The sequence below is a fragment of the Varanus komodoensis genome, unplaced genomic scaffold (assembly GCF_004798865.1).
Source record: "Varanus komodoensis strain SLA01 unplaced genomic scaffold, ASM479886v1 scaffold12, whole genome shotgun sequence".
Classification (NCBI taxonomy): domain Eukaryota; kingdom Metazoa; phylum Chordata; class Lepidosauria; order Squamata; family Varanidae; genus Varanus; species Varanus komodoensis.
Genome location: NW_025335349.1, coordinates 24,187,435 through 24,215,416, shown reverse-complemented (window position 1 = coordinate 24,215,416; position 27,982 = coordinate 24,187,435). Strand labels below are relative to the sequence as shown.

The 27,982-nt window shown below is 46.6% G+C and overlaps 2 protein-coding genes across 5 annotated transcripts in view; one reads left to right on the top strand and one right to left on the bottom strand.

Moving 5' to 3' along the window:
- The window catches only part of NCKAP5L (NCK associated protein 5 like), a 41,639-nt gene extending 37,104 nt beyond the window's left edge, over window positions 1–4,535 (top strand). For 3 of the 4 annotated variants that reach the window (XM_044421880.1, XM_044421879.1, XM_044421878.1), the window contains 3 exons: window positions 441–758; window positions 1,387–1,526; window positions 2,957–4,535. In XM_044421880.1, the coding sequence (XP_044277815.1) occupies window positions 441–758; window positions 1,387–1,526; window positions 2,957–3,193 (695 nt within the window). In that variant the 3' untranslated portion in view covers window positions 3,194–4,535. The remainder of the gene's footprint in view (window positions 1–440; window positions 759–1,386; window positions 1,527–2,956) is intronic. The other variant, XM_044421881.1, reaches the window with a different exon arrangement.
- A 4,780-nt stretch (window positions 4,536–9,315) lies between these two features.
- TMBIM6 (transmembrane BAX inhibitor motif containing 6) lies at window positions 9,316–27,510 on the bottom strand. Its single transcript, XM_044421877.1, has 10 exons — window positions 27,357–27,510; window positions 17,226–17,326; window positions 16,144–16,252; window positions 15,277–15,397; window positions 14,537–14,585; window positions 13,976–14,073; window positions 13,782–13,861; window positions 13,082–13,182; window positions 12,576–12,648; window positions 9,316–10,839 (listed from the first exon to the last, which is right to left on the bottom strand). Exons 2-10 carry the CDS (start codon window positions 17,279–17,281, stop codon window positions 10,813–10,815), a joined length of 714 nt encoding a protein of 237 aa, XP_044277812.1. The 5' UTR covers window positions 17,282–17,326; window positions 27,357–27,510; the 3' UTR covers window positions 9,316–10,812.
- Between the last annotated feature and the right edge of the window lie 472 nt (window positions 27,511–27,982).

The window sequence follows — 27,982 nt, the reverse complement described above, 5'->3', positions numbered from 1 at the left end:
CTAGTTGGCCAGAGGTTCTTCCACCCTTGTTTTATACCAGGTGGTATAGAGCCTCAGGTGTGGGGGATAAACACAGCCCTCTGTGTTTCCCAGAAGGCCATGCCCATTTCCTGGTTATACCCCTTTCTGCCAAGCACTGATCATTTGATGGTGCCCTGGCTTTGGGGTAATTTGTCCCCATCCTAAACAGTTGAAATGCTTTTCCTAAGGCTTAGTTATAGGTATGAAGGGCTTTCAGCTAAGATATGCTGCTCTTTGCTATACTTGGAGGCCTGTCCCTTCGGCCTTTGGCTCCTCCCATCTCTGGAACATATCCCTGAGAGCATCTCCAGAATGGGGCTTGGTGCCCCTAATTTGCGCTGTTGAGAAGTTGAGGAGACAGGAAGGCCTTTAAGCCTTGATGACTCACCCCTCAGCACTGCTTCTGCTCTTGCCCACAGTGTGTAGCTCTCTGACGCGGACTCTGGACAGCGGCATTGGCACCTTCCCTCCACCTGACTACTGCAGCGGGATGCCCTGTAAGAGTGTGCCTAAGCTGAGGCCGCGACTTGATCCTCCACCAGCTGGACCCTTCCCAGCGCGGGGCCCCCCGCCTGTTACCAGGGTGCCCCGCAAAGCCCGGACGCTGGAGAGGGAGGTGCCCAGCACAGAGGACCTGCTGGGGCCTAGCAAGCACCAAAGCATGCCAGCTTTCCATGGGGTCTTAACCAGTGCCGAGCCAACCTCCGGGCATCGTGATCACAGGGGCTGTCCAGAAGGTTTGTACCTTTGGAAAGGAGTTTTCAATAGGAAATGTTTAGCCCAAGCAGGTTAGAACTATTGGAGTGCTGTTGGAAGTATGACTACCCACCTCTTCCAGATGCAGATGTTCTGATAATACCATGATATTGCCAAAGGAGGATTCCAGTCATGTTTTTCCATGGATAAAAGGGTGCTTTGTCCATGCTTCTTAGTTGTTCAGGTTGTGTTGTCACAATTTGAAGTCAGGTCTAATGATTATAATATTGCGAAGCTGCCTTTAGTGCCTATAGAGGCAAGAGGCTCTGGGGCTAGTTCTGGATGAAGGAATCACATCCGATAAATGCTGAAAGTTCCTCCCTGAAAGAGCTTTCTCATTTTCAAGTATTCATCATTCCCTGCATTCATGCAAACATTTTTTTGGGAGGGGTGTACTTGTGAGGCCTTAGAAACCTTACATTTTCATTACAGATATATTCAGAAGCAGGTGCATGAAGGCGGAAATAGTTTGAGAATTAAAATGCCGCAGAAGACAGCTCTCTCTCTCTCTCATTCCCCTTATCTTGGGCCTGTGTTATTTCACACCATGCCCTTAGGGTTCAGGAGAAGTTGGCTTCCCAGCTCTCCATCTCTGTCTTCCTCTCACAGACCTCTGCAATGAGCCCAGCAAGCCGCGACACACCCAGCAGAGCAAGAACTGGACTTTCCCCAACGCCAAAGCATCTGCTGGCACCGATCCCTTCCTCTGTTCCCCTCATGGGCTGGAGGGGCTTCACACTTCGGCAATGGTAGAGTGGGCCTGATGGGAGCAATGCATGCTGGGGCTGGGGGGGAGAGGCCCTAGTGGGGCCTTTGCTGCCTGTTGCCATGGCAACAGGGCCAGCTCTCTTTCCAGCAGCCCTCTGTACACCAGGTTTTGTGCGGCAAAGGCCTGGCTTTGCGAGCGCCCCCCGCGGCTTGCAATATAATCCACAGCAGCAGGCAGTGGGGAAAATCATGAACAGGGTGAATTTGTGATTATATTTAGGAACCTGACTGGAATATCAGTTTCCTTGAGAAGGGAACCATCCTGTGTCAGGTATCCTTACAAAACCATGCAGTCAAGGATGGTACATGGAGCAGAGGGGACAGGAATAATCCTATTTATGAGTAGGACCCAGCGACAGCTCCATTTTCACGCTGCTACAAGCTTTGCCCTTGCAGCAGCATGAAAATTCAGGATAAAATCCACTGCTTTACTTGTAATGTTATTTCTTGTGGTTACTTCTAGACTCACAAGAACTAGGTGTTACTGAAGTGGCAGGAGTGGGGTCTTGCAGTCTAAAAATAGTGGTTGGGGAAGAGTCATCCCTGGTTTCTTGTGCTGGCCAAGTTATCTCTCTCCATGGCCTGCTACAACGTGACAGAATACACTTTTCTTCTCCTGCTGATCATAGCTTGGTTGACTGAGGGAAAGAGGAGATGGGACATGTGGAAGCTGTATTGAACATTTTATTTTTCTAACTGTTTTAAACCTGGGAATGTTTCTTATTGAGCTGATTATTAATAAGTAACTTGGCCAAAGTTATCATCTTTCCCCAACTCCTGGCCCAAGGCACAAAATGGGCTCCCCAAAGCAAGTAGGGACTTAGCCTTCCATCTGTCAGTTAGACTTGTGCTGGATGGCAAGGAAGGAACAATGTAGGGTGTCCCAAGAGGAGAACAGTCAGGCCCTGTCATGCAAGTGAGGAGCCTGTTTCTGATGATGTCCGGGTTGACTGAAACGGTGTGGCCCTGACTGACACTTTGTTTTACTGCCCTCTCCTTATCCCAAGAAGCTTTCTCTAACCACAGATCTATAAAACCGTGCTTGAGATGGGTGTGGCTTCCCCGTTACCTGAAATCCATGATTATGTGAAGGAGTGCTGCATATGCCACATATGCAGGCCATTCCCTCAGCAACAGCTAGGCCTCAGCTGCTGCAGTGCCACATTCAGGAATGGCCAAAATGGGGTGGCAGTGAGCAACCAAGGAGTAGCTGTTGCGGCCTCTCTGAGGCAGTTCTTCAGAGCAGTAAGAGCGCTAAGCTACTGTGTGCTGGTGTTCTTTGTGCCACCCTCCTTGCCTTTGGCCCTGCGGAGCATTGGAATGTTGCCTCCGAGCGCCGCGAATGTGGCCCTCGGGATGAAAGCAGTTCCCTGCTCTGGCCCTCAGTCGTTCTGTGTCTCTATCTCTGCAGGGTTCAGCTTGCAGTGTTGCTGAAAGGAGACGGACCTCCTCAGATGGGCCTCAGCCCTCGCCAGCCTTCAGCACCAGCAGCAGCCGTACCCCCAGTGCTTCCGACATGGGTGAGGAGGGCAGCACAGAGGCCCGTTCCAGGGATATGGGGCCTGAGGGGCAGCAGGGCCTGGAGAACTCTGAGTCTCTCAGCGACTCGCTCTATGACAGCTTGTCCTCCTGTGGGAGCCAGGGCTGAGCATGGCGGGGTGGGGGGGCACTGGTTTCCTTGGCTGGCACTGTCACCTGCTTTTGCCTGGGGCTTCATAGTGCCCAGCACTTGTCTGCAGGGTCCTCACTCAGTTCTCCCAAACCAAATCGTGGCTCTGCACCAGAACACAATGCGTCTTCCACACCCCACGTTCCTGTCTGTCCCCAAGCAGGGAAATGGGACTTGTGAACTAGGGCACCAGGAGGCTTTGACTGTCGAGGGAAGAGAATGGAGTGGGTGGGGCAGGAGCCAGCCATGTGCATTCCCTCCTTCAGAATGGCATCAGGCACTCGTAGCCAGGGGCTCACCCACCCTGTGTGTTAACAGTGGGGTGGCCCTTTGGTTGAAGCCCCAGGGATGGTGGGGCTCTGTCCTGCCTTACCAATTCACTGGCCAGCTTGGTAGAATCATAAATTCATTGTGAGAAGTCGGAGTTAAGGTATACTGTGGAATCCTTTCAAGGACAGCTGGTCTCTGATGCTGAGCATCCCTCTGCAACTTCCACCAGCCAAGTATTTTCTCCCTGACTTCCACTTTGCAGGGATGTAAAAGTTGCTGAGTGGTTATGCTCTTGAGTGTCCCTCTATGGGGAAGAATATCACATACTTACAATTGTAAAAGCGGTCCCTGTTACCTCATTGGCTGTGCACAATCTTGCATAAACATATCACCTAAGCCCTTTCCACCTCTTGATGCTTGAGGAGCATGTGAGACATTGCCAAATCTAGGATTTCCTTCCACTGGGGCAGAGGAGTTGGGGGCGCCTTCAGTCCCTCCTTTTCAAGAATCTGGGTGCTGGAGTGTACCAAACAATGTTAGGGAGTATTGTAGGGCCAGCAAGATTGTGCCTCCACCTCCCTCTTGTTGCAGTATCTCAGTATTACTTTGGTTCACTTCTCTACTCCCAGTTCCTCCTCTTCCCCATTATCCAAATCCGGTTGAAGCAACTGTCTGGGAGGCATTTCAATGGGAACCTCGTACCCCTGCGACTTGGAGCTACTGTGGGTCCAGGAAGGCTTGCTGGCTCCCACACGCTCCGCCCCTTCCATGTATCTTTTTTTTAATGTTAAGTTATTAATGTTGCTGTTCTAATTTTCACACAGTCAAGTCATTTCTCTCTTTTTCCTGGTTCTATGGGAGCCTTGTTGCTCCCCCAGATGGTGCTATTTTGCTGTATACAAGCCCCTCTCCTAATGAGTCTTCCTTTTTGTTGTCCTTTTTTTACTTTGACTTTTTAAAATGTTAAAATGTCTTTTGCTCTTCTTATTTATATAAGTTATTGTGCAATGAGGCTGTTTATTGTCTTGAAAATAAAGGGGGTTAAACACAATGTGAAAGTTTCCGGTTGGATTGGATGTGGGGCGTCTGGGGATTCACTGGCTCTACATGGTTCTGCATGAAACCTTGTTTCTTGTTAACTGGTTGATACTCTGGGTTGCGCTAAGGCAATGTGTTTCTGTAACTTGCCCGTGGGGGGTGCAGAGGATCATGCTAAAACTCAAAATGAAGCATGTTTTCTCAAACTGCTCCCTGCAGAATACAGAGGCCTCCTCTTGCAACTGAGCCCAGTTAATGCAGACTTCTCCTGTTTCCCCAGGCCCTTTCAGGGCTGTCCGCTTTTTGAGCGATAGGGATGCTCCTAGTTTTTTCCGGTGCCTGCTGGCTGTCGTGCAGGTGACACCAGCAGGATTCTAGTGAGGTCTCTTGCCGTGAGATGATACTGCTGCCCACAGGTGGGTAGACAGAGCTGGTTGGGAAGTGGCTGCACTGGGCCATCCTCTTCCTTTCACATTTGCATAAAGAGGTATCTTCACTCTCTTGACATTCCTCAGTATCTCTCTCAGTATGTATATTGAAAATTGATGGATTTCCGAAAGGATGAAAAAGGCAAGCCCCACCACTGTGGCCTGTCTCAGGTGGGAAACCAGTGGCCCTCCAGTTGTTTGAACCTCCAACTCCCATCAACCTCCATCTGTATAGCCAATGGTATTGCCTGACAGGAGTTGTAGACCACTGGATGGCCAGAAATTGCCCACCCCTGGTATTGTCATGAGAGTGATACACCTCTCTGACCTGAGATCGTGCAGATGATAAAACTAGGGCAGGGTTAGGCAAACTGGTGTGCTTCTGATGCTTTGGAATTCGGCTCCCAGAATCCCTATTTGCCATGCTGACTGGGACTAATAGAAATTATAGCCCAAAAGATCTGGCATGTAGCAAGTTGCCTATCACTCCTGCATGAGGGTCTCTCTGGCCAAATGTGCTTACTGGAAATAATGAGCTTGTCTGCTTTTAAGCTCCTGAGCCCAGGGGGGTATTTCTTCCAGTGCCTTGCGTGTTGCTGGCAGAGATAGAGCAACTGCAGACATTTAAGAGAAGGAAGTCCTGCCCTGCCTGTGAAGCACTTAACGTAAGTCCTGAAACGTTTGCTTCTAGTGAGGGCAGCTGACAAGGGGATCTGTTTAGTGATATCATTTCAGTTGTTATGCTGGTGCGATTGTAACAGCTCCATCTTCTTCTGCCTGCCTGACACCCTCTAGTGACCAGGGTTGGGAGTAGCAGCAGCCTGCATCACACAGTCCTTGTATCACCATCCAGTGCCTGGGAGGTAGGTTTCAAGTTGTGTACGTGGACCTGTGCTAATCTGCAGGAGATTTCCTGCTGGTCTGGGGCAGGGGTGCATCCCACTTGCTGCAGTGCTCCACCATCTCTTCCTCGGTTGGCATCACGTTCACAGGGGGTGCACCAGTGCCGTGGGGTGGGCAGCAATGGGAGAGACAGTTTGGTGGGAGTCTGCTGCACCAGTTTTAGTATTTTGTTCTTTTGTTGGCATTCTCTTTGCTTGGTTTCTGGTTGTTTGGGAGAATTTTCATTTTTGTGGTATTTTTGTTTGGAAACTAATACAGAATACTGTATTATGTGCATGGTGCTTTTTGTTTCTGCCTCAGCGGTCCCCAAGGTGGTTCTCCTGTTTTCGCCAGTCCCCAACTGTGGGAAGGTTGAAAACCACTGCTTTCGACCACTGCTTTCACGCAATACTCCCAGTCTGATAGCAGTAGACTGGAGCCAAGCTGAGTGTTGTAGGCCTATGTTGATCTGGAATCTTCCCTACCATGCTATGATTTCACATCTGCAAGCATGCCACCTATTAATAACTTTCACAGACAACTGCAGCCTTACACACAGCCTGCCTCACTTGTCCTATGCACTCAGAAACCACTGCAGTATTTCTTCCTGCTGCAAGAAGCTTTGTTACCATTTCTAATATCCAGTCTGTCTTGGATGGGTAGGAACTAGAGAATTGGAGACGAGGGCATGATGACCATAGTGGACATTTCCTAAATGTATCCAGAGCAAGGAACCAGGATGGCAAAGGACCTGGCAACCTAAGTCCTAGATGGAACAGATGTAAAAGCAGGTTACACTTAACCTGGAAGGAAGGGTCTTCAGGATCTAAAGGACTATCAGCAGATTTTTTTTCTCCGCTGCTCCAGAGAGCAGGACTAGATAGAACCAATGGGTGGAAATTGCAAGTAATGAGATGTCAGGGAAATATGAGAACCCTCTAAGCAGGAGCAGCTGTTTGGTAGTCCAACAGACTGCCCCAGAAAGTGATGTGCTCTGCTGGCCTGGTCTGGTTGTAATTGGGCTGAGGCTAGATAGCCGTATCTCTGAAAGGTGGTCGCTGCATCCTGCACTGACCTCTGTCTCCCTGTGACATCTGAATCATGGATCAGTGCCTAGATCCTGTGATATGCTGGATGCACACCAATGAACTGATGCTGCATCCTGGTAAGGCGGCAGCTCTGTGGGTGACTGGCAGCTGAAGAGAGCTTGTGCTTGCACTTTTTCCAATTTTTAAGATTCGTTAATAGCCTGGGGGTACTCCTAGTTCCATATCTGTCCCTGGAGGCCCAAGTGGCCCTTGTGACAGGTTTGACTAGCGTGCTGGCTACACCATCACTTGATTGGGACAATTTGGTCACAGTGAAACAGAAACCCTCCTTGGTTCGGCAACTACTTTGCTTCCATATTGAAGAGGCATTCCTCTTCCTGTCTTTTGGGATGTTGAGAATCTTGAAGATATTTCTTGGGCGACAGGACTTCCGTGCTTGTGTAAGGTGGCGGCTGAGGGTATGCACACTCACGGTACCAAGCCTAGAAGCCCTGGCTAGGTCCTCCAGGTGGCTTTTCTGAAAATTCCAGCAGTAGAGCTGTGGCTGGAGCAGGATGGGAGAAAATAGTGGAAGAGCATCCTCTGCACCTCACCTCCTAACAGTAACATAAGCCCTGATGACCTAGATCCTTGTTCTCACTCCTCTGCACCATTTTCAGGCTGCAGTTTCTCTTCATCCCTCTTCCCACAAAGGGTCAAAAACAGATTGCGTTGTGGTCCTATTGTATGAATTTACTCTCATTTTCATGCTAGCTCAAGAGTAGCAGAACCCCTCTGTGTCTCAACCTCTCTCCTGATAATTAAACAGGAATTAACATGTTTACCTGTAACTACAAGAGGGGACATTTACTTCTACAGGTCTAGATTGAAGGATGCAGCATAAGCTTATCACCAGGCAAATCTATACTGAAGATACAGGATGGGTAGAAGATGAATTGTTTTCACAGAAGTAGCACTCATTAGAAACAGCTATTGTGGGAAAACCACACCAACGCTGCATTGCTATCCTTGCTGCTCCCCACCCCTTCTAATGTATCAGAGAAAAAAATATTTGTAAAAGTCCAACTCATGTCTGTTTACAGCAGGGGTTGGCAACTTCCAGCCCTCCAATGTGTTTGCCTAGAATTCCCATGTTCCCTTATTATTGGTTATGCTGCTTAGAGAGCAAGAAATGTCACATTATTCTTCAACTGTACTCTTTTACCTGTAGGAAGTTCTTTAAATGTTCTTCCTGATGCTTTTATGAATTCCACCAAGATTTGTTCAATGATTGAGCAAAGATGTTAAGTGAACAAAGATGAATCCAGGAAAAGTGAACAGAGAGCTTGCATTATAGCAGCAATAAGAAGTGCACCAAGATTGGAATTTTAAAAAATGCTCCATTGGAAAAGCTGATTATACTGAGAATACGGATTTTTGGGGGCTGATGAGAATTATAGACCAAACCTTGAAGGCCACAAGTTACTCACGCCTGATTTAATATGGAGCTTATATTTTATTTTCTACATAATCAATATACCCCTCCTCTGCCAGACCTATTTAGTTTTTTTTTCACAGTACCATAGCTGCATATTGCCATTTCACCAAACAAATTTGTATCTCACACTAACACATAACTATTCTGGAAGGGCTAGAATTACAGTGCTTTTGTTTTAGGAAGGTAGCTAACTTAAGTCTGCTCCTGTCCCTTGTCATACTTAGAGGACACCCACTGAAATAATTGGAATAATATAATCATGACTAACTCAATTTCTAAAGAAGTCCCAGCTGACCAAATTTGTGTCCAGTTCACTATGTTCAGCATAGGGCTTTTACCACTTGCTTAACCAAAGCTCTTCAAAAACCAGGCTAGGAATTGTATGTGTACAATATGAAAGGCAATATTGCTAAGAACTAGTAACAGCTGTAACTTCAGCTTTTTTGTCCTGAAGAATGACAAAGGTAGTATTTTTAAAAGCTGGATTTCCACCATTCTCTCACATTAGGCTAGGCCCAAAAAAAATGGGACTGCCTCATCCTTACATGTGGTCTGCTTATGCAGAGTGGCTGTCTAGTTTTCCACTAACAGAATTGTACTTTCTTCCGTCTTAATGGGCAATATTATGCTTGGGGAAGACTGTGGATCCTTAGATGGTAGTAGGGTATTCCTCAGAGGCCAAAATGGCTAACTTCCTTAAAGGCTGGTTTAACCTACACCAGCAGGAGGCAACTTCACAGCATATTCAGTGAGGCCCTCAATAGTCTAACTCTTGTTCCAAGTTGCAGAGCCAGTTCACAAGTCCCAGAGCCCAAAAATTGCCCAGGAGCTCCATTCCGGGTAAGACAGAGTGCTGAAAGGCTTCTGGATTTGAAAGCCACGACTCACAAGCCTTTAAGCAGCAAGGCAGAGAAATAGCATCAATTTAATACAAAATAGGAAGTACAGAGTGCTGGCTAAAGTTTGAGGATTTTTATTTTTACTTTTTTCCCCGTACAAAGCAAGACAATGTAAATCTCATATTTGAATCAAAACACCATTTTTGTATGTTTAAAAACCCTGTCTTTCACAGTAGGCGTCTAAAGAATGCAGCCAGAGCTGGACATCCAACAAGTGACAGAGTTTAGTCGTTATATTAAAACCTGTTAGACAAGGTCTCTATATAAAGTAGATCTCTTGAAGTTTAGTTCTTGGCACTGGTTCCAAAGGGGGCAGAAGAGTTAAGAAAAAAATCCTTTATTCTCAAGCAAGCGGAGCTGGAGCCTGGCTTCAGGTGCTGAGAAGGGCAAGATAAACATTACCTGGTTTGCAGCAGAGAAAGCTTTGGAGCTTGTCCAAGGAACCATTTCGACACTGAGTGCACAGCTTCCACCCTGCCTCCGTATGAAGCAGCAGCTCCTCCCACTGCGTGACGGCCTGCTGGCTCCTCCCTCCCTCCCTCCAGCACATTCACCCAAGAACCCTTTCTCAGATGGTAACACTGGGACAGCAGCCACATGTGACTCTGCTGCCGCCTCTGCAGTGAGAGCTGAAGACCTTGGCAGGCCGTGCTGGCCTAGGTGCTCTGGCCCCTGAGCTCCAGCAAGCTACAGTGCTGGCTGCTTCTGCTCAGCAAATCCAACCACTAAGGTTCCAGGAGTAGGAATGCAATTATACCAGACTGGACATTCTGATGCCGACACCCAGCTCAAAAGACTGCTTACACAGCTGCAACTAACTGAAGGTGGGGGTCACTGGACAAGAATTTCTGACTTGCACCGCAAAGAAGATTTTTCTGCCTACCCAGTAGCAGGATGAAGGGCAGGCAGGAGCAGCAAGTGCTAGTCCTGGCCATCTCCCCAACCATCATGAGCCTATAACTAAGCCTCTTTTTGGTGATTTGCAGCTACAGTTTGCCTGGCAAGCTGCACAACCTTGCCGGAAGCAGCCTGAAGAGCCCACAGACCAATTCAAGGCAAGTGCTGCCCATGGCAATTTTGGGTTGGGCAGCAGATCCTCTCCCCAAGCAGCAAGATGTGAGCTGCTACCTGTTCCCACTCTGTGTGCCTGGAACACTGGGACAAGAGGAATGAAGAGGAGGAAGAGGAAGGGTCTCTCATAAGGAGAGATGTGCCAGTTATTGCCAACAGGAGAGGCCCAAGCAAAGCAGTCCTGATGGAAAGAAGGTGGGGATAGGGGTAGCACGTGTGTACAAAAGTTGGGCAAAGCCAGACTCCAGCATTAAGATCAGCCAGTTAGCTTTTTCCAAACGGCTCAAAGACCAAGAGAAAAAAAACCCAATTCCACAAAGTATGAAAGTATCACAGATGCTTCTCATTCACACAGAACAACCAGGATAAGGGGTGGGGAGGGGGGCACCTTTAATGCAGATCAAGTTGGATGGAAGCAGGTGAGGGGCAAAGGGGAGGGGTCACGAGAGAAAGAGGCGGCTCCACACAGGCATCCAGTGTGAGTTCACTTCTCTTTCTTCTTCTTGTTGCTCTGAAAGGAACAGACACAAACATCAGTATTCTGACTCCTGGGCACCAGACAAACTGTACAGCTGCCTGGACACAAAAGTCCACGCTAGGCAAGAAAGAACTGACTTCGACTACAAGGGTGCAGCCCCGACCTGTGGGGTGACAGACCACTACCGCAGCAACTCAACAGTTGCTTAGGGTTTGAAGAGGGCAGCAACTGAATACAGTCTGTCATCTCAAACACATTCCCTACAGTTCTTGTGGAGTCCTCCATCTTATCTCCTGATTTGAGAGCTCCCATCTCAGCTCCCCCTTCTCTTTGGCATCACTTTCAACTGAGATCTTGTGAATGTGAAGTGGATGATACATAGCCAGCACACATTTCTTCGTTGTTTAACTAAAATTTAACTAAAATCGTTGTTTAGCTAAAAATCTAAGGTCAAACAAAAATGACTAACCAATACATGCAAATGCACACACACACACACACCCACCCCCTCTGGCTGTAATCCTCTAATGTTACCCAGAGCAGTTTACTCAGCTCTTTTCTGGCTTCATTGAGACCAAATAAATCTATAATCCTTACCAACACTTTTCAGAAGTGAGAAACAAGCCTACCAAGGCCCATGAAGAAGTATCACTGGGCAGTAACCAAACTACAAGCAGCCATTATCAATTAGATAGAGTGATGGTGTTGAAAGCTGGATATGTAGAAGGCCACATTTCTGAATTTTTTTCAATGCCCTGCTTTTGCTTTCAATTACTATCATTCTTCAGGCTTTGCAATCAAGAAATGGACATTATGTTTGATCTTTTTCTCAGCCCACATTTCTGCCCTATTCTGTCAATTCCACTTGATTTTTCAAATTAGCATGTTTTTAAAAATACAGGTGACTAAATTTTCCATTCAGATTCCCATTTTCTCTTCCATTTGAGACTGTTTGGTTGCTCTTCCTAGCTTTCAGCATCTCTTCTTAGCATTTCTACTTGTTAAAAACTTATCTCTTCACACTTTAATAATAGACCACCTCCACATGCTTGTTTCCATTTACTGCTTTCCTTTATTGTTTTATACAGATTTACACTTCTGCTCTTAATCCAGTCTGATGATCCTGTTCTGTAGCTTCATTTGTTTTCTACAGTCCATTCAGACTCCAATCTTAGTAAACCTTCATTTCCTTGTGAGTGTTTTCATTTCCGTACTCTCTGTCATGGCCCTTTATTTGTGGTCTTTAACCGCTGCATCTCCTCCTCCTTCAAATAATGAAAACTTGTCTTCTTACATTTCCCTCTTGCTGTACTATCTGGCAGACACATGTACTGTGTTTTTTTCTCATTAATGCTTACCCTGTGTTTTCTAGCTTGAGCAAGGTTTCTCCTTTCTCTTAATCTTCTCTAACTCATACTTTTATACTGCAAACCTAAGGTCAGAGGCTAGCTTTTCTATTTCTGCACCACCTGTAGACCATAGTATGTTCCTAACAGATGACAGTGATGAGCTCAAGAGAACCTGGCAAGTTCTGTGCAAGACACCCCTCTAAAAGCTTCAGCAGAATGAACCCTTGTCCTGCTCAATTCTGGCACCTCTCCACTTTGGCAAGATTACAGGTGAAAGCCTCTACACAGAACTTCCCCTCCTGTTCACTCCTTGCTGATCACCTGAGACTGCTTAGCCATGGTCTTGTCTGGTCCACAGCAACAAGAGTCATTTTGAAGCACCCAGAGCAGGCAGGGGTGCCTTCATGAATGGCAACTCACCTCATTCATGCTCAAGATGACCATGAGCTCCCGGAAGATGTTGACAAAATCCAGGAAGAGATCCACGCAATGCCTGGCGGGGAGGAGAGAGAAGAGGGAGAGATCAAGCTCCAAGGCCAAAAGGCCAGGTGCCAAGCCAGGCTCTCAACCTAGCTGTTTTGAAGCAACATGATGCAGAGGGGCTTCTAATGCTGGAGACTATCTCCCCTCCCACCTCTGGGATTCTTCCTTACCTAAGATCACACTCCTCTGTTTAGCCCTGCTTCTTCCAGCAACGAGTATCTACATCTCCCTTCCTACAATTCAAGCCCTTTCATTTCTTGTCCAGCACTATACTCCTCAGCAACAGAAGTCCTTTGCCTTTTCATACACTGAGCCAAAGAAGCTACTCTTAAGTCCTGATGTCATCTTGCAGACCTTTCCCCATCTGTTGCTCAACTCCTTTTCACCTCCTATTGCACAGAGCAACTTGACACCCAGCTGTTTTACCATTTCTGCATACTCACCAGATGTAGTCCTTATCTCCATTCTCAGCCTTCTCAATGATGAGCTGAGTGTCAAATAGTACAAAGCCACACATAATCATAAGTCCGATGTAGAGATTAGCCTGGAGGTAAAAGGAAATAGATTAGCCAAGGACAGCCAAATCCAATTGCTCAAACTGGTTCCACCACCTGCTAAAGACAGAGAAACTCAGAAATCATGCTGCTTTAGCTTTTAGCTCCAGGGTATTCGGGGCTATCTTTCCTGCTGAATTTCCTAGGCAAAAAAATGGCACCGAGTTAGCATTCTGAGTTGCTGAAAGTCCAACCTTCTAGCATTTGCTCCTGAAAGTGTGCAGCCAGAAGGGTTGCCAAGGGTGCACTGCCCAGAACATAAAGTTTCAGAAGGCAGTTTAGCTCCTTGCCCCTTTCCCTGACTACCAAGAACAGAACTGTGCAAAGCAAGAAGCCAAGCAAATTTGCGCAGCCTGTACATGTCATGGCATTTGGGTTAGCCTGGCGCAGATCTGCCTTTTTATGCAGTGCACAGTTCATGCAGGCCCTGCATTTATTTATAATGAAACCAAAACAGCAGGAGGCTGGATATATCTTGACAGTCACCATGGCAGACTAGTTTGGGCCAGGCTTCCCAGCCCCGCCCTGAAAGGGGCAGCATTAAGATTTCCTGCAAGTAGACAGAGGCCAAGAACACAGAGCCACTCACTGTGAAGAGCCAGGACGAGCCCAGGAAAATGTTGACCAGGGAGAAGAGTAGCATCAGGAACAGGCCAGAGAACAGGACACCTGAAAAAGGGAAGCAGAATCATGAACAAAACAGGACACAGCACACACACACACTCAAAAGGAAGGGGAGATGGAGGGGAGAGAGACAAGATTGTCGCTTCTACTGAGCCTTACCTCCTAGGTACAGATAGGCACGACGCTTGGCAAAGAGGGCACTCAGGGAGAAGCAGCTAAAGATCACAGCTGTGCCCATGAAAGCAGTGGGGATGATGCTGTAGTAGGGAGAGAAAAGGCAAAGCAGGAGTGGTTGTACACTATCAAATTTAACTTGTGATTCCCTTTAGAGGTCCCAGCAAGACTCCACAGCGCCCATTCCTACACCTGGACATTCCTGAACCCTATTTGCGATTTGGAAGCTGGCACCTTTCTAAATTGAAGATGTTCTTTTGATTGGAAAGGGAGGCCGGGAGGTGGGAGGAGTTTGGCAAGTAGCAAGGCAGCTTAGATAGAAACAGATGCAGAATCCCATTCTTGGCTCCATTGTGAAATATTGCGAGAACAGAAATATATGCTTGATGCAAAGCTGATGGTGTAATTTAAAATTTAGCTAGAGTTGGCCTGCTTTCTGTAGCAAGACCACAGGTGCACTTTCTGACATTGGTTACTGGTGCTATTGGGTCACCACTGACAGGGCAGAGAATGGCAAGGAACAGGGCAGCTGGTGCTTCCTCTTACCTGGGGTTGATGGTAATGCACATCTCCAGCAGAGGGCCTAGGTTGACGCCTGGAAAATAAAGGGACGCAGCTTCAAAACCAGGTTTCTCATGTATGTGTACACACATGGGGTGGGGGAGGGATCTGGTCCGATACACGACTCGCATGTCCTTGGATTAAGACAGCTGCAGCTTACAGGTGTGCCTCTTTCATAAGCAGTTGTAAGAGATGTGGATCATATGTACACCATACAATGCAGAAGCAAGTTGGAAGTCATTAATCACAAGAGCAACTGACAACACAATCGTATGCAGATCTACTCGGAAGTGAGTCCCACTGAGTTCATGACTGGCAGGTAAGCGTGCCAAGAATCGTGGCCTAGGAGTCCTGTGTCGCTTTCAGTCAGGTCCATTACAGTCCTCCCTTTGGCAGCAGCCCGAGCTTCACTGTTCTAGTTGGCGGAGGACTTCGATCCCTTTCTTGTGCTCTTGTACACACACAGCTATGCATTACACAAGGGACCTCCCCTGTGAGACAAACTAAGAAGCTGCGTGTGGAAATTACAAAGCCGCACAAGCGTCCTCCCACACAGTTGCGCTGCCTGCACAGGTCAGGAGTGTTCACTGAATCAAGGAAAGCCACGCCTGCATGGCAGGAGATGAGGGCTCCAAGAGCGGCAGTGCGTTGCTCCTGGCCGTCCTACTCTGACATGAATAGAAACCGCTGCTCTGCTCCCTCCCCATACATCCGGCAACACATACCAGTGAGGAAGGCAAAGCCTGTCAGCATGCCCAGCCGTCTCTTTTCTGTTTCCTGGCTGTGGGGTGTGGCCATCAGCCAGATCATGAGGCCCAGCGCTCCCAGGCCAGTCAAGAGCCCAAACTGCAAGAAAAGGTGGGAAGGGTGGAAGTGAGCACAGGATTCTAAGCCATGGATGATGCCAGGTACATGGGAAGCTCTGTTCTCAGGATCTCCAGAAACTAGTAGAGCCAGGGCAAGCTGCCCTGCTCAGGGTATTTGAAGGCTCTTTTGGATTTCCAGTGCATTTCAAAGTTCACTTCTCAAGCTTTTCCCCGCTAGTTGACTTGTAAGGAAAAACATGGAAGTTGTCTTCCACCCAAAGGCTGTTAGCAGTGACACTCCCCCTCTGCACTATTCCTGCCAACAGGTGTCAAGACCAATGAACAAGACCAATCTGTAATGTTACGCTAATTTAACACAGAATAATCTAAAACCCCAAGAGTCAGACTTGCAGCACTCTTTTTTTTCCAATGGCGTATGATGGCTCCGTAGGTACAGATCACAAGAAAAAATTTGCTGTGGAAGTAGAAAAGCAGGAGCCAAATAATTACTCCAGTTGCAATTTTGAACACATTCCCTTGAAAATAAGCCCTATCAAACATAGCCAGGCTTACTTACAAGAAAGGATATGCAGGACTGCCCTGCCATTAAGGAGAGCCACCAGCCAGGATACGGCCTAGAAGAATGCACTCACTAGGATCCCGTACAGCTCACTGCTGCCAGCTGGGTTGAATGCAGTGCAACAATCCCACAAGCATTAGCCTCCAAAAAGTAAGGTGACCTCAAGCTCAGGCATCAGTCCCGGAGAAATACCAGAGTGCTCTTACCTGCACCAGCTGAGCAACCACATTGATGTAGGCACCGGCTGCTGCCAGGAACATGCACAGCGCAAAGCTAGCATAGACCTTCTTCAGGTGCTGTTGGGTTGATGCAGAGCTACAGGGGGCAAAGGAAGAAATGTAAGTCAACAGCCTTGTGTCACAAGCACCAAGAAGTGCAACAGTTTCCTGGCTGCCCTTTGGCAGCTCTGGACACTCTGCAAACTATGCAGAATAAGAAGTGATCTGCCATACAGCACTGTGGAGAAAACAAGCATCTCCCAGCACTATTCCCTGGAAATTTCCCACCTCAAAACCTTGGGGGTTGAGCCATCACTTTCTACTCAGAGTTGGAGTAAGACATGCTCCAGAATCAAGTGGATGGAAAAATCCCGGATGCCTGGTCACAGAGAAACAGAATGCTGATGCACAGGGATTGGTGACACCTTTTCTGCACTGCCCAGGACATGCTCCCAAGAACTGGGTACTAGTCATGGGCCATTTCACTCAGAACGGGGGAGCCGTGGGCCCTGCAGACCCCATGTGGACCTTAGATAACTTTTGAAATGCAGTTCTAGCAGGTTTTGCTTGAGAAACACAGACCTTAACAGGAAAAGGCTTTGCTACTCTTTTAAAAAAATGTTTTTCCAGCCCTGCAACTGGACCTCTGTACAGCCCCACATAAATGGGGGGATAAGCATGGCTCATGAAATACTTGTGCAGAATGTGATGAGCACCAGTTCCAAACATTTGCTTTGTTTAAAAAAGGATATTATGTAACCGTGCCAGCTAGGAAATGCAAGTTGCAAATTAAGAAGTGCATGGTAACTTAGGCAGAATGCAGAATTCAGTTTTGGGGAGCACAACTTGTCAGCTGGATGGATCCTGACTTTTCCTCAGCACTTGTGTAGTTCTGCATGTAAGGCTGCTCACCCACTGGGAAGCCAAAAAGCCTGATGAACTCTGGCTCTTACAGCCCACCCTCAGCAGCTGTAGCATGGCAAGATCTTAGGCCCACAGCCTCATTTCCACAGCCTAAAAATGGTAAAAACTGCCCCCAGAACTATTAAGCAGATCACAGGTATACTCACATGTGGGAGAATTTGAAAAGGGCATCAAAATTTATGTTCCTGTTGAAGACGTCCATTGTACTCAGCTGGCAGGTTGCTGAAACACTGTTGAAATACACAATCTGCAGAAAGGGAGAGGAAGATTACATCAGAAGACTTGGGGTGGTGCAGAAGCAGTTTCCCAAGAAGGACCAACTCCATGCTCCATGGTATCTGTGGACATCTAGAACCAAGTGCCTCCTGTCCGGCTGCTCCTATCACAATAGGCAGCACACCGCAGTCCACAGAGCAGGTCCAGAAGGACGCAAGGGCCCCACCCCTATTAAGCAGGGATATTTCACCAGCGGCAGCATCTCCTCAGGGCTCTTCTCTGTAAGTAAAAGGAACTTCCCTCTGCGAAAACTCTTATCTTTTTATGAGTTAACTAGAAGACAGAGTTGCTATTCCAGGGGAAGCACTTTGATATCGAAGTGGGCCTGAATTTCAGTCTATTTGGTCAGAGGCAAGGGGCCAAGTCACTGCAGACCAGGCAAGAAGCAGCTAATTAATCCTAGACTGCAGATGCTTCGGGAGGTTAGTTCCATCTGAAGGAAACATGTCTACTTGCTCCCACTGAGTCCATACGGGTCAATTACGACATCTCTTGCTCCATCCAGTCTTCTCTCTGGGAGAAAAATATCCAAATTTCTAACAGTTGCAGCTTTCCTGACATGCTGACAGCAAGATGATATCCAGAGATCTAAGACTAACTGAAAGACAGAGGCTCAGTAAAATGGCTATGGTATTCCACAGCAAAGGGACAAAGAACGTCGTCTATGCCAGACTCACCAACTCAAAACGAACACACCACCTGCAAGCGTATCTACTTTTGTCCTAGTCTAGAAGAGCCGGAGAAACTGCAACTGTTTTCACAGGCGCCCAAGTCTGCTTGGTATATATGGTGCAATTATTGCAGGCAGTTGCAAGGCTAACTCTAGGTTCCTGGGGGAAATTGGGATTCATAGGGGAACCTTGCTTTGCAACTTGGCAGCTGGAAAGTGCTCATATTAGCACCCCTAATGACCTCCCCAGGCAGGGATGGGGTGGAGTTAGAGCCAGGCAGCCCTCACAGCTATCTGTAAGAAAATGTGTTATTCTCAAGGTGGGATTCCCCTCTGTTATGCCCCATATTAATATGCACTGGTATTTTATCCACCCAGAAGAGCAAGCCTGATATGATCCCCCTTGTTCCACTCAGCATGCAATTCTGTCCTCTCCCTTCAGCCTGTGAAAAGCTATCATCATATCCTCTCTAGTCTTGTAATTAGCAATGTCTCCAGTCTCCTAGGTAGAAACCAGTTCAGCAAGCTCCTTCTCCTTCGACAGGCAAGGGGAGGAGCAGGCTAGGGGCAACTTTGGAAGACAGGCCTGGATTGGCTGGTCAGGAAAAAGAGCAAAGGTTCCAAGTCTACTGATCCATCCACTGGATGGTGTGACATGAGAGCCCTTCCTCCTTCAGGTAGGATTAAAGGCAGCACATCTGAATCTGTCCCCCAAAAGAAAGGGCTGTGGCTATTGTTGAATTTAGTTTAGTTGCCTGTTATGTCAAAGAAAGGAAGGAAGGAAGGGACACCCAACTTAATAGATTTTCTTGAGCTACAGAGTAAAGTTTGCCACTTTTGCTGCAGCTTTGTGAGATGGAGCCTTGGACTGGTATGGGAGGATGCGCACATATGCTCATGTCCAGGAATCATCTAGCCTGGCCTTGAAAGCCTATACCTGGGAGTGCAAACTGTGCACATGCCCACGATTCCAGCTACAGTATTCATGCCATTTCAAGATGCTTTTCAGCCAGGTTCATATTAACCCTGTCCTGGAATAGAGTTCAATCCAGCAAGCAGAAAATCAAGAGATTACATACACCTACCACCATCTTTTAAAGGAGCTTTAATTGTGAGGGTTCTGTGGATCCCAATGGGAAAGAAACTGCACTTCAAACCAGGACATCTTATGGTAACACCTTTATAAAAACTTGACCTGGGAAAGCCCGCAAGATATGGAACACGTGTCTTATTCAGGTGATGTCTGCTCCTACCAAGCTAATAGGGTTCAGGCCTAGGGTGTGAAAATAGGTCATGTTGGGGTGGAGGAATCTTGCACTGTGTCATGCTAAGCACCCACTCCTCTCAAATGCCAAGAGTTGTTCTAGGTAGAAGCTAAACTGGAACACCACAGCTAGAAAAATTATGATGATGACAATTACATTTTTATACCACCTATAAGTGAAGCTCTCTCTGGATGGTTCACAACTTTTAAGTCACCCATCCAGATGTCAATTAGGCCCGACCCTGGTTAGCTTCCAAGATTAGGCAGGATCAGCTACTCCAGGCTATACAGAAGCTTAATGAGGTTTAGGGTGCCCTTTCCATGGTGGTGGAAGAAAGGAACAGAAACTGGTTGTGTGATGCTGGTAAGCCTTCTGGCAGGCATCCAAGCCTGGGAAGTTTCACAGCCAGGAGAAATAAAGTGAAACAAGCAATGGCCTCGATGTTTCTTTTAAAGGAGCTTTAATTGTGAGGGTTCTGTAGATCCCAATGGGAAAGAAACTGCACTTCAAACCAGGACATCTTATGGTAACATCTTTATAAAAACTTGACCTGGGAAAGCCCAGTTTCTGGAACTAGGTGTAAAGCAGAAACATCGAGACTGAGGGGTAGGTATAAACAGGCAGTGCATCTCCAACAGAAGCCTCTCTAAGTTCTGAGAAGCATCTATAAGGTGCCCACCAGTGGCTGTGCTGTTTCAAGGCCCACATGAACCTGCTTGGAGATAATCTGTTCATGCTGTGACCATTACAACTCTTAGCTTAGCCACAATAGGCACATTAAATGGCCCTCATTTCCAAATCAGAATGTTTGTTCAGCTAGATCAGCCCCATTCATGCACACAGGCAGCAGCTCCCAGAATCCCAGGCAAACATCCTTCCCAGTTCTGCTGCCACAAGTGTTTAAGGTATCCAGGGGCTATATCTGGAACATCTTGCATACAGAGCATGAATTTTGCCTTTTTTGCTTTAGTTGCTATGTTGTGTCCGACCCTTCATGACCCTATGAACAACATTCCTCCTGACTCTCCTGTCCTCCACCATCGCTTGGAGTCCACTTAAGCTCACACCAACCGCCCCAGTGACCTCCATCCTAGCCACCTCAACCTCTGCCATCCCCTTCTCCTTTTACCTTCAGTTGATCCCAGCATTAGGGTCTTCTCCAGTGAGTCTTTCCTTCTCAGTAGGTGGCCATTTGAGTTTCATCTTCAGTATCTTACTTTCTAAAGAACAGTCAGGGTTGATTTTCTTTAAGATTGTCTGATTTGATTTCTTAGCAGTCCAAGGGACTCACAGGAGTCTTCTCCAGCACCACAATTCAAAGGGATCAATTCGTCAGCACTCAGTTTCCTTATGGTCCAACTCTCACAGCCATACATCACAACTGGAAAAACCGTAACTTTTACTATACAAACTTTTGTCAAGCAAGGTGATATCTACACTTTTTAGTATGCTGTCTAGATTTGCCATAGCTTTCCTCCCAAGGAGCAAGCATCTTTTAATTTCTTGGCTGCAGTCCCCTTCTGGTAGTTCTTCATCCACATACTGCTAGAGCCTAGCTTGTAGGATTTTGAGCATAACTTTGCTAGCATGTGAAATGAGCGCAATTGTTCAGTAGTTTGAACATTCTTTGGCTTTGCCCTTCTTTGGGACTGGAATGCAAACTGACCTTTTCCAATCCTGCGGCCACTGTTGAGTTTTCCAAATTTGCTGGCATATTGAGTGTAGCACTTTAACTGCATCATCTTTTAGGATTTTGAATAGCTCAGCTGGAATACCATCTCTTCCATTAGCTTTATTGTTGGTAAGACTTCCTAAGGCCCATTTGACTTCATACGCCAGGGTGTCCGGCTCGATGTCAGGCACCACCCCATCGTGGTTATCAGGCATGTTAAGACCTTTTTTGTATAGTTCTTCTGTGTACTCTTGCCACCTCTTCTTAATCTCTTCTGTCTCTGATAGGTCCCTGCCATTTTGTTCTTTTATCATGCCCATCTTTGCATGGAAGTTTCCCTTCATATCTTCAATTTTCTTGAAGAAATCTCTAGTCTTTCCCATTCTATTGTTTTCCCTCTATTTCTTTGCACTATTCTTTTAAGAAGGCCTTCTTATCTCTTCTAGCTATTCTCTGGAATTCTGCATTCAAATGGGTGTATCTCTTTCTCCCTTGCCTTTCACTTCCCTTCCCTGCCTCAGCTATTTGTAAAGCCTCAGACAGCCATTTTGCTTTCTTGCATTTCTTTTTCCTTGGGATAGTTTTAGTTGCTACCTCCTGTACAATGTTGTGAACCTCCATCCATAGTTCTTCAGGAACTCTGTCTATCAAATCTAATTCCTTAAATCTATTTGTTACCTCCACTGTGTATTCATAAGGAATATGATTTAGTTCATACCTGAGTGGCCTAGTCCTTTTCCCTACTTTCTTCAATTTAAGCCTAAATTTTGCAATGAGAAGCTCATGATCTGAGCCACAGTCAGCTCCTGGTCTTGTTTTTACTGACTGTATAGAGCTTCTCCATCTTTGGCTGCAGAGCACAGAGTCAATCTGAGTTCTGTGTTGACTGTCTGGTGATGCCCATGTGTAGAGTCATCTCTTGGGTTGCTGGAAAAGAGTGTTTGCTATGACCAGCTTGTTCTCTCGACAAAATTCTACCAGCCTGTGCCCCGCTTCATTTTGTACTCCAAGGCCAAACTTGCCTGTTTTTCTGGTTATCTTTTGGCTTCCCACCTGAGCATTCCAATCCTCCATGATGATAAGGTTTGGTGTTAATTCTAGAAGGTGTTGTAGGCCCTCATAGAACCAGTCAACTTCAGCCTCTTCAGCACCAGTGGTTGGGGCATAGACTTGGACTACTGTGATGTTGAATAGTTTGCATTGAATTTGAACTGAGATCATTCTGTCATTTTGCAGATTGTATCCCAGTATTGCTTTTCCTACTCTTTTATTGACTATGAAGGCCACTCCATTTCTTCTGAGGGATTCTTGCCCGCAGTAGTATACCTGACGGTCATCTAAATTAAATTCACCCATTCCTGTTCATTTTAGTTCACTGATTGATGTTCAGTCTTGTCATCTCATGTTTGACCACATCCAACTTACCTTGATTGATAGATCTTACATTCCAGGTTCCTATGCAGTATTGTTCTTTACAGGATTGGACTTTCCTTTCACCACCAGATACATCCACAACTGAATGTCCTTTCAGGTTTGACCCACTCACTTCATTCTTTCTGGCGTTATTAGTACTAGCCCTCCACTCTTCCCCAGTAGTACACTGGACACCTTCTGACCTGAGGGGCTCATCTTCCGGCGTCATATCTTTGAGCCTTTGGATACTGTCCACAGGCTTTTTATGGCATGGATAGTGGAGTGGGTTGCCATTTTCTTCTCCAGTGGATCACATTTTGTTAATTACTAAGCATCAATTCTTCACTGGGTTGGGCACCAAGCCAAACTGGAATTAAGTTTGAGACTAGAAAACTAGGTTTTGTGATCTTGAGCACCCAAATGTCCACCCTTGTTGTCACTTCGTTCTGAGCAAACAAGAGGAACTAATGAAACTGCCAGTACAAAGCAAAGTAAGGATATCTAAATTATAGAGTATTAAGACTACAAAGAATTCCATTATAAATCTACTAACTCTGTGACTTTAAAAAACAAAGAAACCCTAAGTACACAAGACATATTAGATCAGACCAAGGGCTTCTTTGGCCCAGCATTCGGTTTTCACAATGGCCAGATGGGTGCAGGACATGAGTGCAATTGCACCCTCCCACCCATTTAAATTGCACAGCAAGTGGTGTACACAGGTGTGCAGCTTCTGGTACTGGGGACAGCATACAGCCCATTAGGACTAATAGCCACTAGTTGTCTTTTTTCTCTCCATGACTTTATCCAAACCTCTTTAAAAGCTAACTTGGAGGCCACCATTACATCATGCAGAACCCTCCAAACACTTTCACTTTTGATTTTTGCTTAGATCTAGAATTTCCTGGCAAGTCACAAATAGCTCCATCCAGTTAATAAACTTGTCATGCTAATCAGTATTGTCTAATTTGATCCTCCAACAAGCAGAACACCCAACTGATATTGAGTGCTAGAAATAAAGTAGATTCACATTGTGTAGTCTGTCTCTCTCTTTGTGGACCACTTGAAAATTGGTGGTGGTCTTAGCAGACCACTTAAATTTGTATTTCTTTTACAAATCAAGGCACATATAAAACTCATATTTAAGTAACTTTTACTTCAATGGTAGCAAAACCAGCATCATATTAGGAGAATTACAAGCCCTGGGCAAGGGCCTTGTTAGCTGGTTCAATAATGCAACCCGAGTCAAAATAACTTCACTCCCCATTGTTAACAAAGAAGTTCCACAACCTTCAAACACTATTTCAATGGGGTTAGCAGAGCACCAGTGGACTGCAGACATGGTCTGAGAACCTTTGATAGGGCAGAAATGGTTGAAAGCCACTGTATAGCCTTATATTTGGTTTTAAAGCTATTACGAGTAGACTTATAGAAACATTGAAAGCACATACAGTCTTCCCTGGCTTGAGGAGCCTAGAAATTTAAGCATTCAAGCAATGCTGCTGCTTAAACACTTTTAAGAACAATAGGCAATGAATAAATCATTCTGTATATGAACATCAAAAGTCTGTTATAATAGTTACTTGACAGAGGCTAATCCAACAGTGCAAAGAGTGGACAACTGCAATTTTTACATATGAAATAGCCATGATTCTTTAAGAATTGCAGGTTTTACTAAATTGGCCAGATACCAGAGTCTCTTAAAAGGCCAACATTTCCCCAGCATCAACTATGAGCAGCAGGCCTGATGTTTTTGATGGTCACCCCCCCCCCCCCCACCATTGCTTCTGGGGAAAGGCCACAGTTCAGTGAAAGATGGCATACATAAACTCCCAGGTTCAATGTTTGTCAAGTCCACCCAAACAGATCAGACTGCAAGTAATTGGACAGACCTAGACCCATGCCCTGCCATCAGGAGGCAACCCTGGGTTAGGAGCAGCCTTCCCCAACCAGAGTGAAACTCATAGAAATGCTGGAAGTCATAGTCTCACACATCTGAAGGGTACTAGATAGGGAAACACTGGGCTTGATAGACAAAGCCCTACCTGTTTGGAAGCATCTGGCTGGACAACACTTTCATTTAGGCCTATATGAAACAGAGAGGTATCCAAAAGACCTCCCACCTTCTTGTTTAGTACAGACTGGTAAGTAACATTAAACACTTTGCATAACCATCTCATCAAACTTTTTTTTTTTTGTGCTCAGTAAACAAAGAAGCACGAATACCAGATTTTGTAAGCTGCACATTGTGGAATTCTGAGGCTAACATTCAATTTTCTCTACAGCAAACACTTACTATCCTTTTACATCCCCAGGAACAATATGAGAGACAGATTAAATGGAACAGTAGCCTTACCAAACAGCCGATGAACTTTGTGGGTGAAGAGTCAAGTTTTCACTTCATGTTGAAATCCAGTTTTGTCCAATGACTCATATTCACAATTACATTTCCACATTTTGCAATCCTGAACACCCAAGTGACAGTCTTTGTTGTCACTTGGATCTATGCTAACACCACCAACTTAAACTGAAAATGGAAAAAAGAACTTCCAGCAGAGAACCAAAAAGTATGACTTGACAGCCTGTGCCCAACCCAGATTAAAGAATGACCCTGCTTCTAAGTGAGGAACCCATGGTCTTCTATCAATAAGCAACCAGATAACACTGAATCATTCCTATAACCTTTAACTACAGAATGCTAGCCTTGCATGCCAGCTCCAAGACAGTCCACGTTCTGCCCACCATTATTCTCACAAAGGGACTTACTATCAAGGAAGGGAAGAGGGATGGAGGCAGCGGGGTGAGCCCCACACTCCCCAAACAGCAGGCTGATCCTCACACAGCCAGGGGGCAGAAGAGAAAAATGATGTCACACAATGACCCATTCCATCATAAACTCAAGCGATCACTGTGACATCAGAAAGCCAGTCAATCATTGCTGATGTTCTACACTGTGAGGCATGACAGCCATACAGAAAACCTTAGAGAAGGTAACTTCCTCTTTAAAAAGCTAGTGGGGCATGCTAACTTTCCAAATCCATCTAGTCCAGTGTACCAGCTCTGAAGGGCTCATACCAAACAGTTCAGGGAAAGTTAGCATAGACATCTGAGTAATTAGCGACACTAAAAGTGCCATCTATGCATAGGACATTTGACAACCCAGATGTGCAGCCTTCTATTCTCAAGCACAGGCTTCTGTTGAAATGACAGGGGGCATTACTCCAATTGATCCAAGCTCAGGAAGAAGGGCCTTTAGATCCGAGCCTCAGAAAACTCAAGTCAATAGAACCAAATGCTAGTGATTGGTCCAGGATAGTTGAATTAACATTCAGGTCCTAGATTATTACTCCGCTTCTCATAAGCATAAAACACTTCCTCTGATGAGCTCACATACCTCATTAAGCAACTGGAATTCAAAAGCTAAGCTACGTCAGTGCCATGTTCCAGAACTTGTAGCAATCTGCACACAAAGCAAGCTTCCAGGCCAATCACCTAAAATGTCAATGAATCCAGATACCTTTGCTCTGGAACAAGTTACCATGGGAACAAGATTCACTAGCATAGTTTCTAGGCAGAGGTGCTGCAGAGCAAACCCACATGTAGTGCTGAGGATCAAATCTTGCCCACTTTCTGTGCAAGAACCCACACCCCTTCACATTAAATGCATGGGGACAGGCTGCAGGTACTCCTTAGAGAAGGCAAATAAACCTAAAGACACTTCTTAAGCATATTTTATTTTAACATACCCCAGGACTCAGCTCTGGGACTGAACCACTTTTATTACTAGAACACAGCACATTACTGCTAATGCATTAGCAGAAACCCTAAAGTTTGAATCTGCAGGAAAGTCCAACCCCGGCAGCAGTTGCAGGAAGGGCCTCTCTGGATTTGAGGCCTAGTGCTTTAGTTTCAAAAAAGAACTTGATGGGAGCAAGTGATCAGTGCACAGGTGTGAATCACAGCTAGGTGACAGCAGACAAAAAGGCCCACTTGGAAGGAGAAAATAACCCGCTGCAAGTCCAGAAGAACAGACGTCCCCCTGGCTACCTCCCAAGCCCGCCCCTTTTCGATACATGCTTTACATCAAGACAACGTTTTTCCGCTGACTCTCTTTGGTAAGGAAGTAGCAGAGCGGCAACTGAAGCCAACTCTAAACTTAAACCCTGACTTGAGCCAAGTAATTCTACCAAAGCTACTCGCGTCAAGAGAAGTGACGGCACCGTTTCCTCACCTCCTTTCTTCCCTCCACGCCCCCGGTCACTGCAAGTAAGAGAAGTAATAACACATTCACAACGTTCAACACGCAAGCGAAACAGAAAAAGATGAGATGACGCCTATTTTTAAACGAATTTTACCCTACTTACAGAAAGCGAAACTAGTTTCACTTAGGCGAAACCGCAAAACAGCGACCATCTACTGTGTGCGCTTAAAACAGTATTAGGCACATAGTAAGCGAATAACAGAACAAAGAGAATAAAGGACAGTCAGGATTGCGAATTCAGCCGCAAACCTCGACGGCGTCTTGAACGGACCCGACGCTACCTCGCGGAAGACGTACCCCTGCATGAAGCCGAGACTGGAATCCGTTTCTAAAATCAGCTCGCCGTTCCTGCTCCTGGCCATCGGGGAAGACCCCGCCCTCGACCCACCCCGGGGAGCGGGAGAAAGGGATTGGGGGATCCCTATGACGTTAGCTCCCGCAACTCCCAGCCACAGAAGGGCGACCGATCTGGCTGAGCGAACTAGGCGAAGGGGAGCACCCCACCCCTCCGCATACATATACATAGATTTTCAGGCGCTCGACGCAGGGAGACGGGAAGGGGGATTCCATGGTGGGAGGGGCAAATCCAGAACGCGGACGGAGCCCCCGAAGCGATCCCATAAAAGAGGATGAGGACCCCAGACCCGAGACAGCCACGATAGCTTTAGACACGGAACCGGAAGTAGGCCTCAGGGACCGACTACCGACCGCGGGTCTTACCAACTGCGGAGGCTGTTCCCGTCGCAGTTACAACAGCTGCCACCGTCCTTTTCCGAGCCGTACGTGTCTCTAACCTCGGACGCTTTCACCCCTCCCCTTATCTCCTTCCTATCACTCCATTGGACCTTGCACGTCAAGATCCCGCCTTAGCTTACCATTGGTTTTCCTGACTCCGGTACGTCCCTCAATCCTGATTGACTGAGTGATTACACCTATTCCTTTCTATTGGTTATGCGGCCGCGCCCAAGCTACTGCCATTGGTTCAATGTCGGAGGAACACAAACCCTTGTGAAGATGTTCATTGGCTCCCGCTGCCGGACCAATAGGAAGCGCTCCAGCTGGATTACTACCCGATTGCTACATTCTTCGTAGCCCCCGTTTAACAGTAAGGGCACGCGGCCCCCTCGTGGCAGGAGCGCGAGGTGCACAGCTGGGGGTTGCGCAGCACGTCCTGCGACGAGATTGCTTTAGAGGCTGGGTGGGGAGTTTAACGTTTCGTACATCCAATCCGGGAGTGCCATCTACTGATGAATCCCGCTCATTGCGGTCGTGTGGGAAGCGTGGGCACCCATGCAGTTCGTTGATACGTTCCTCTCCGCGGTAAAGCGTGCTAGGCTGGACGATGC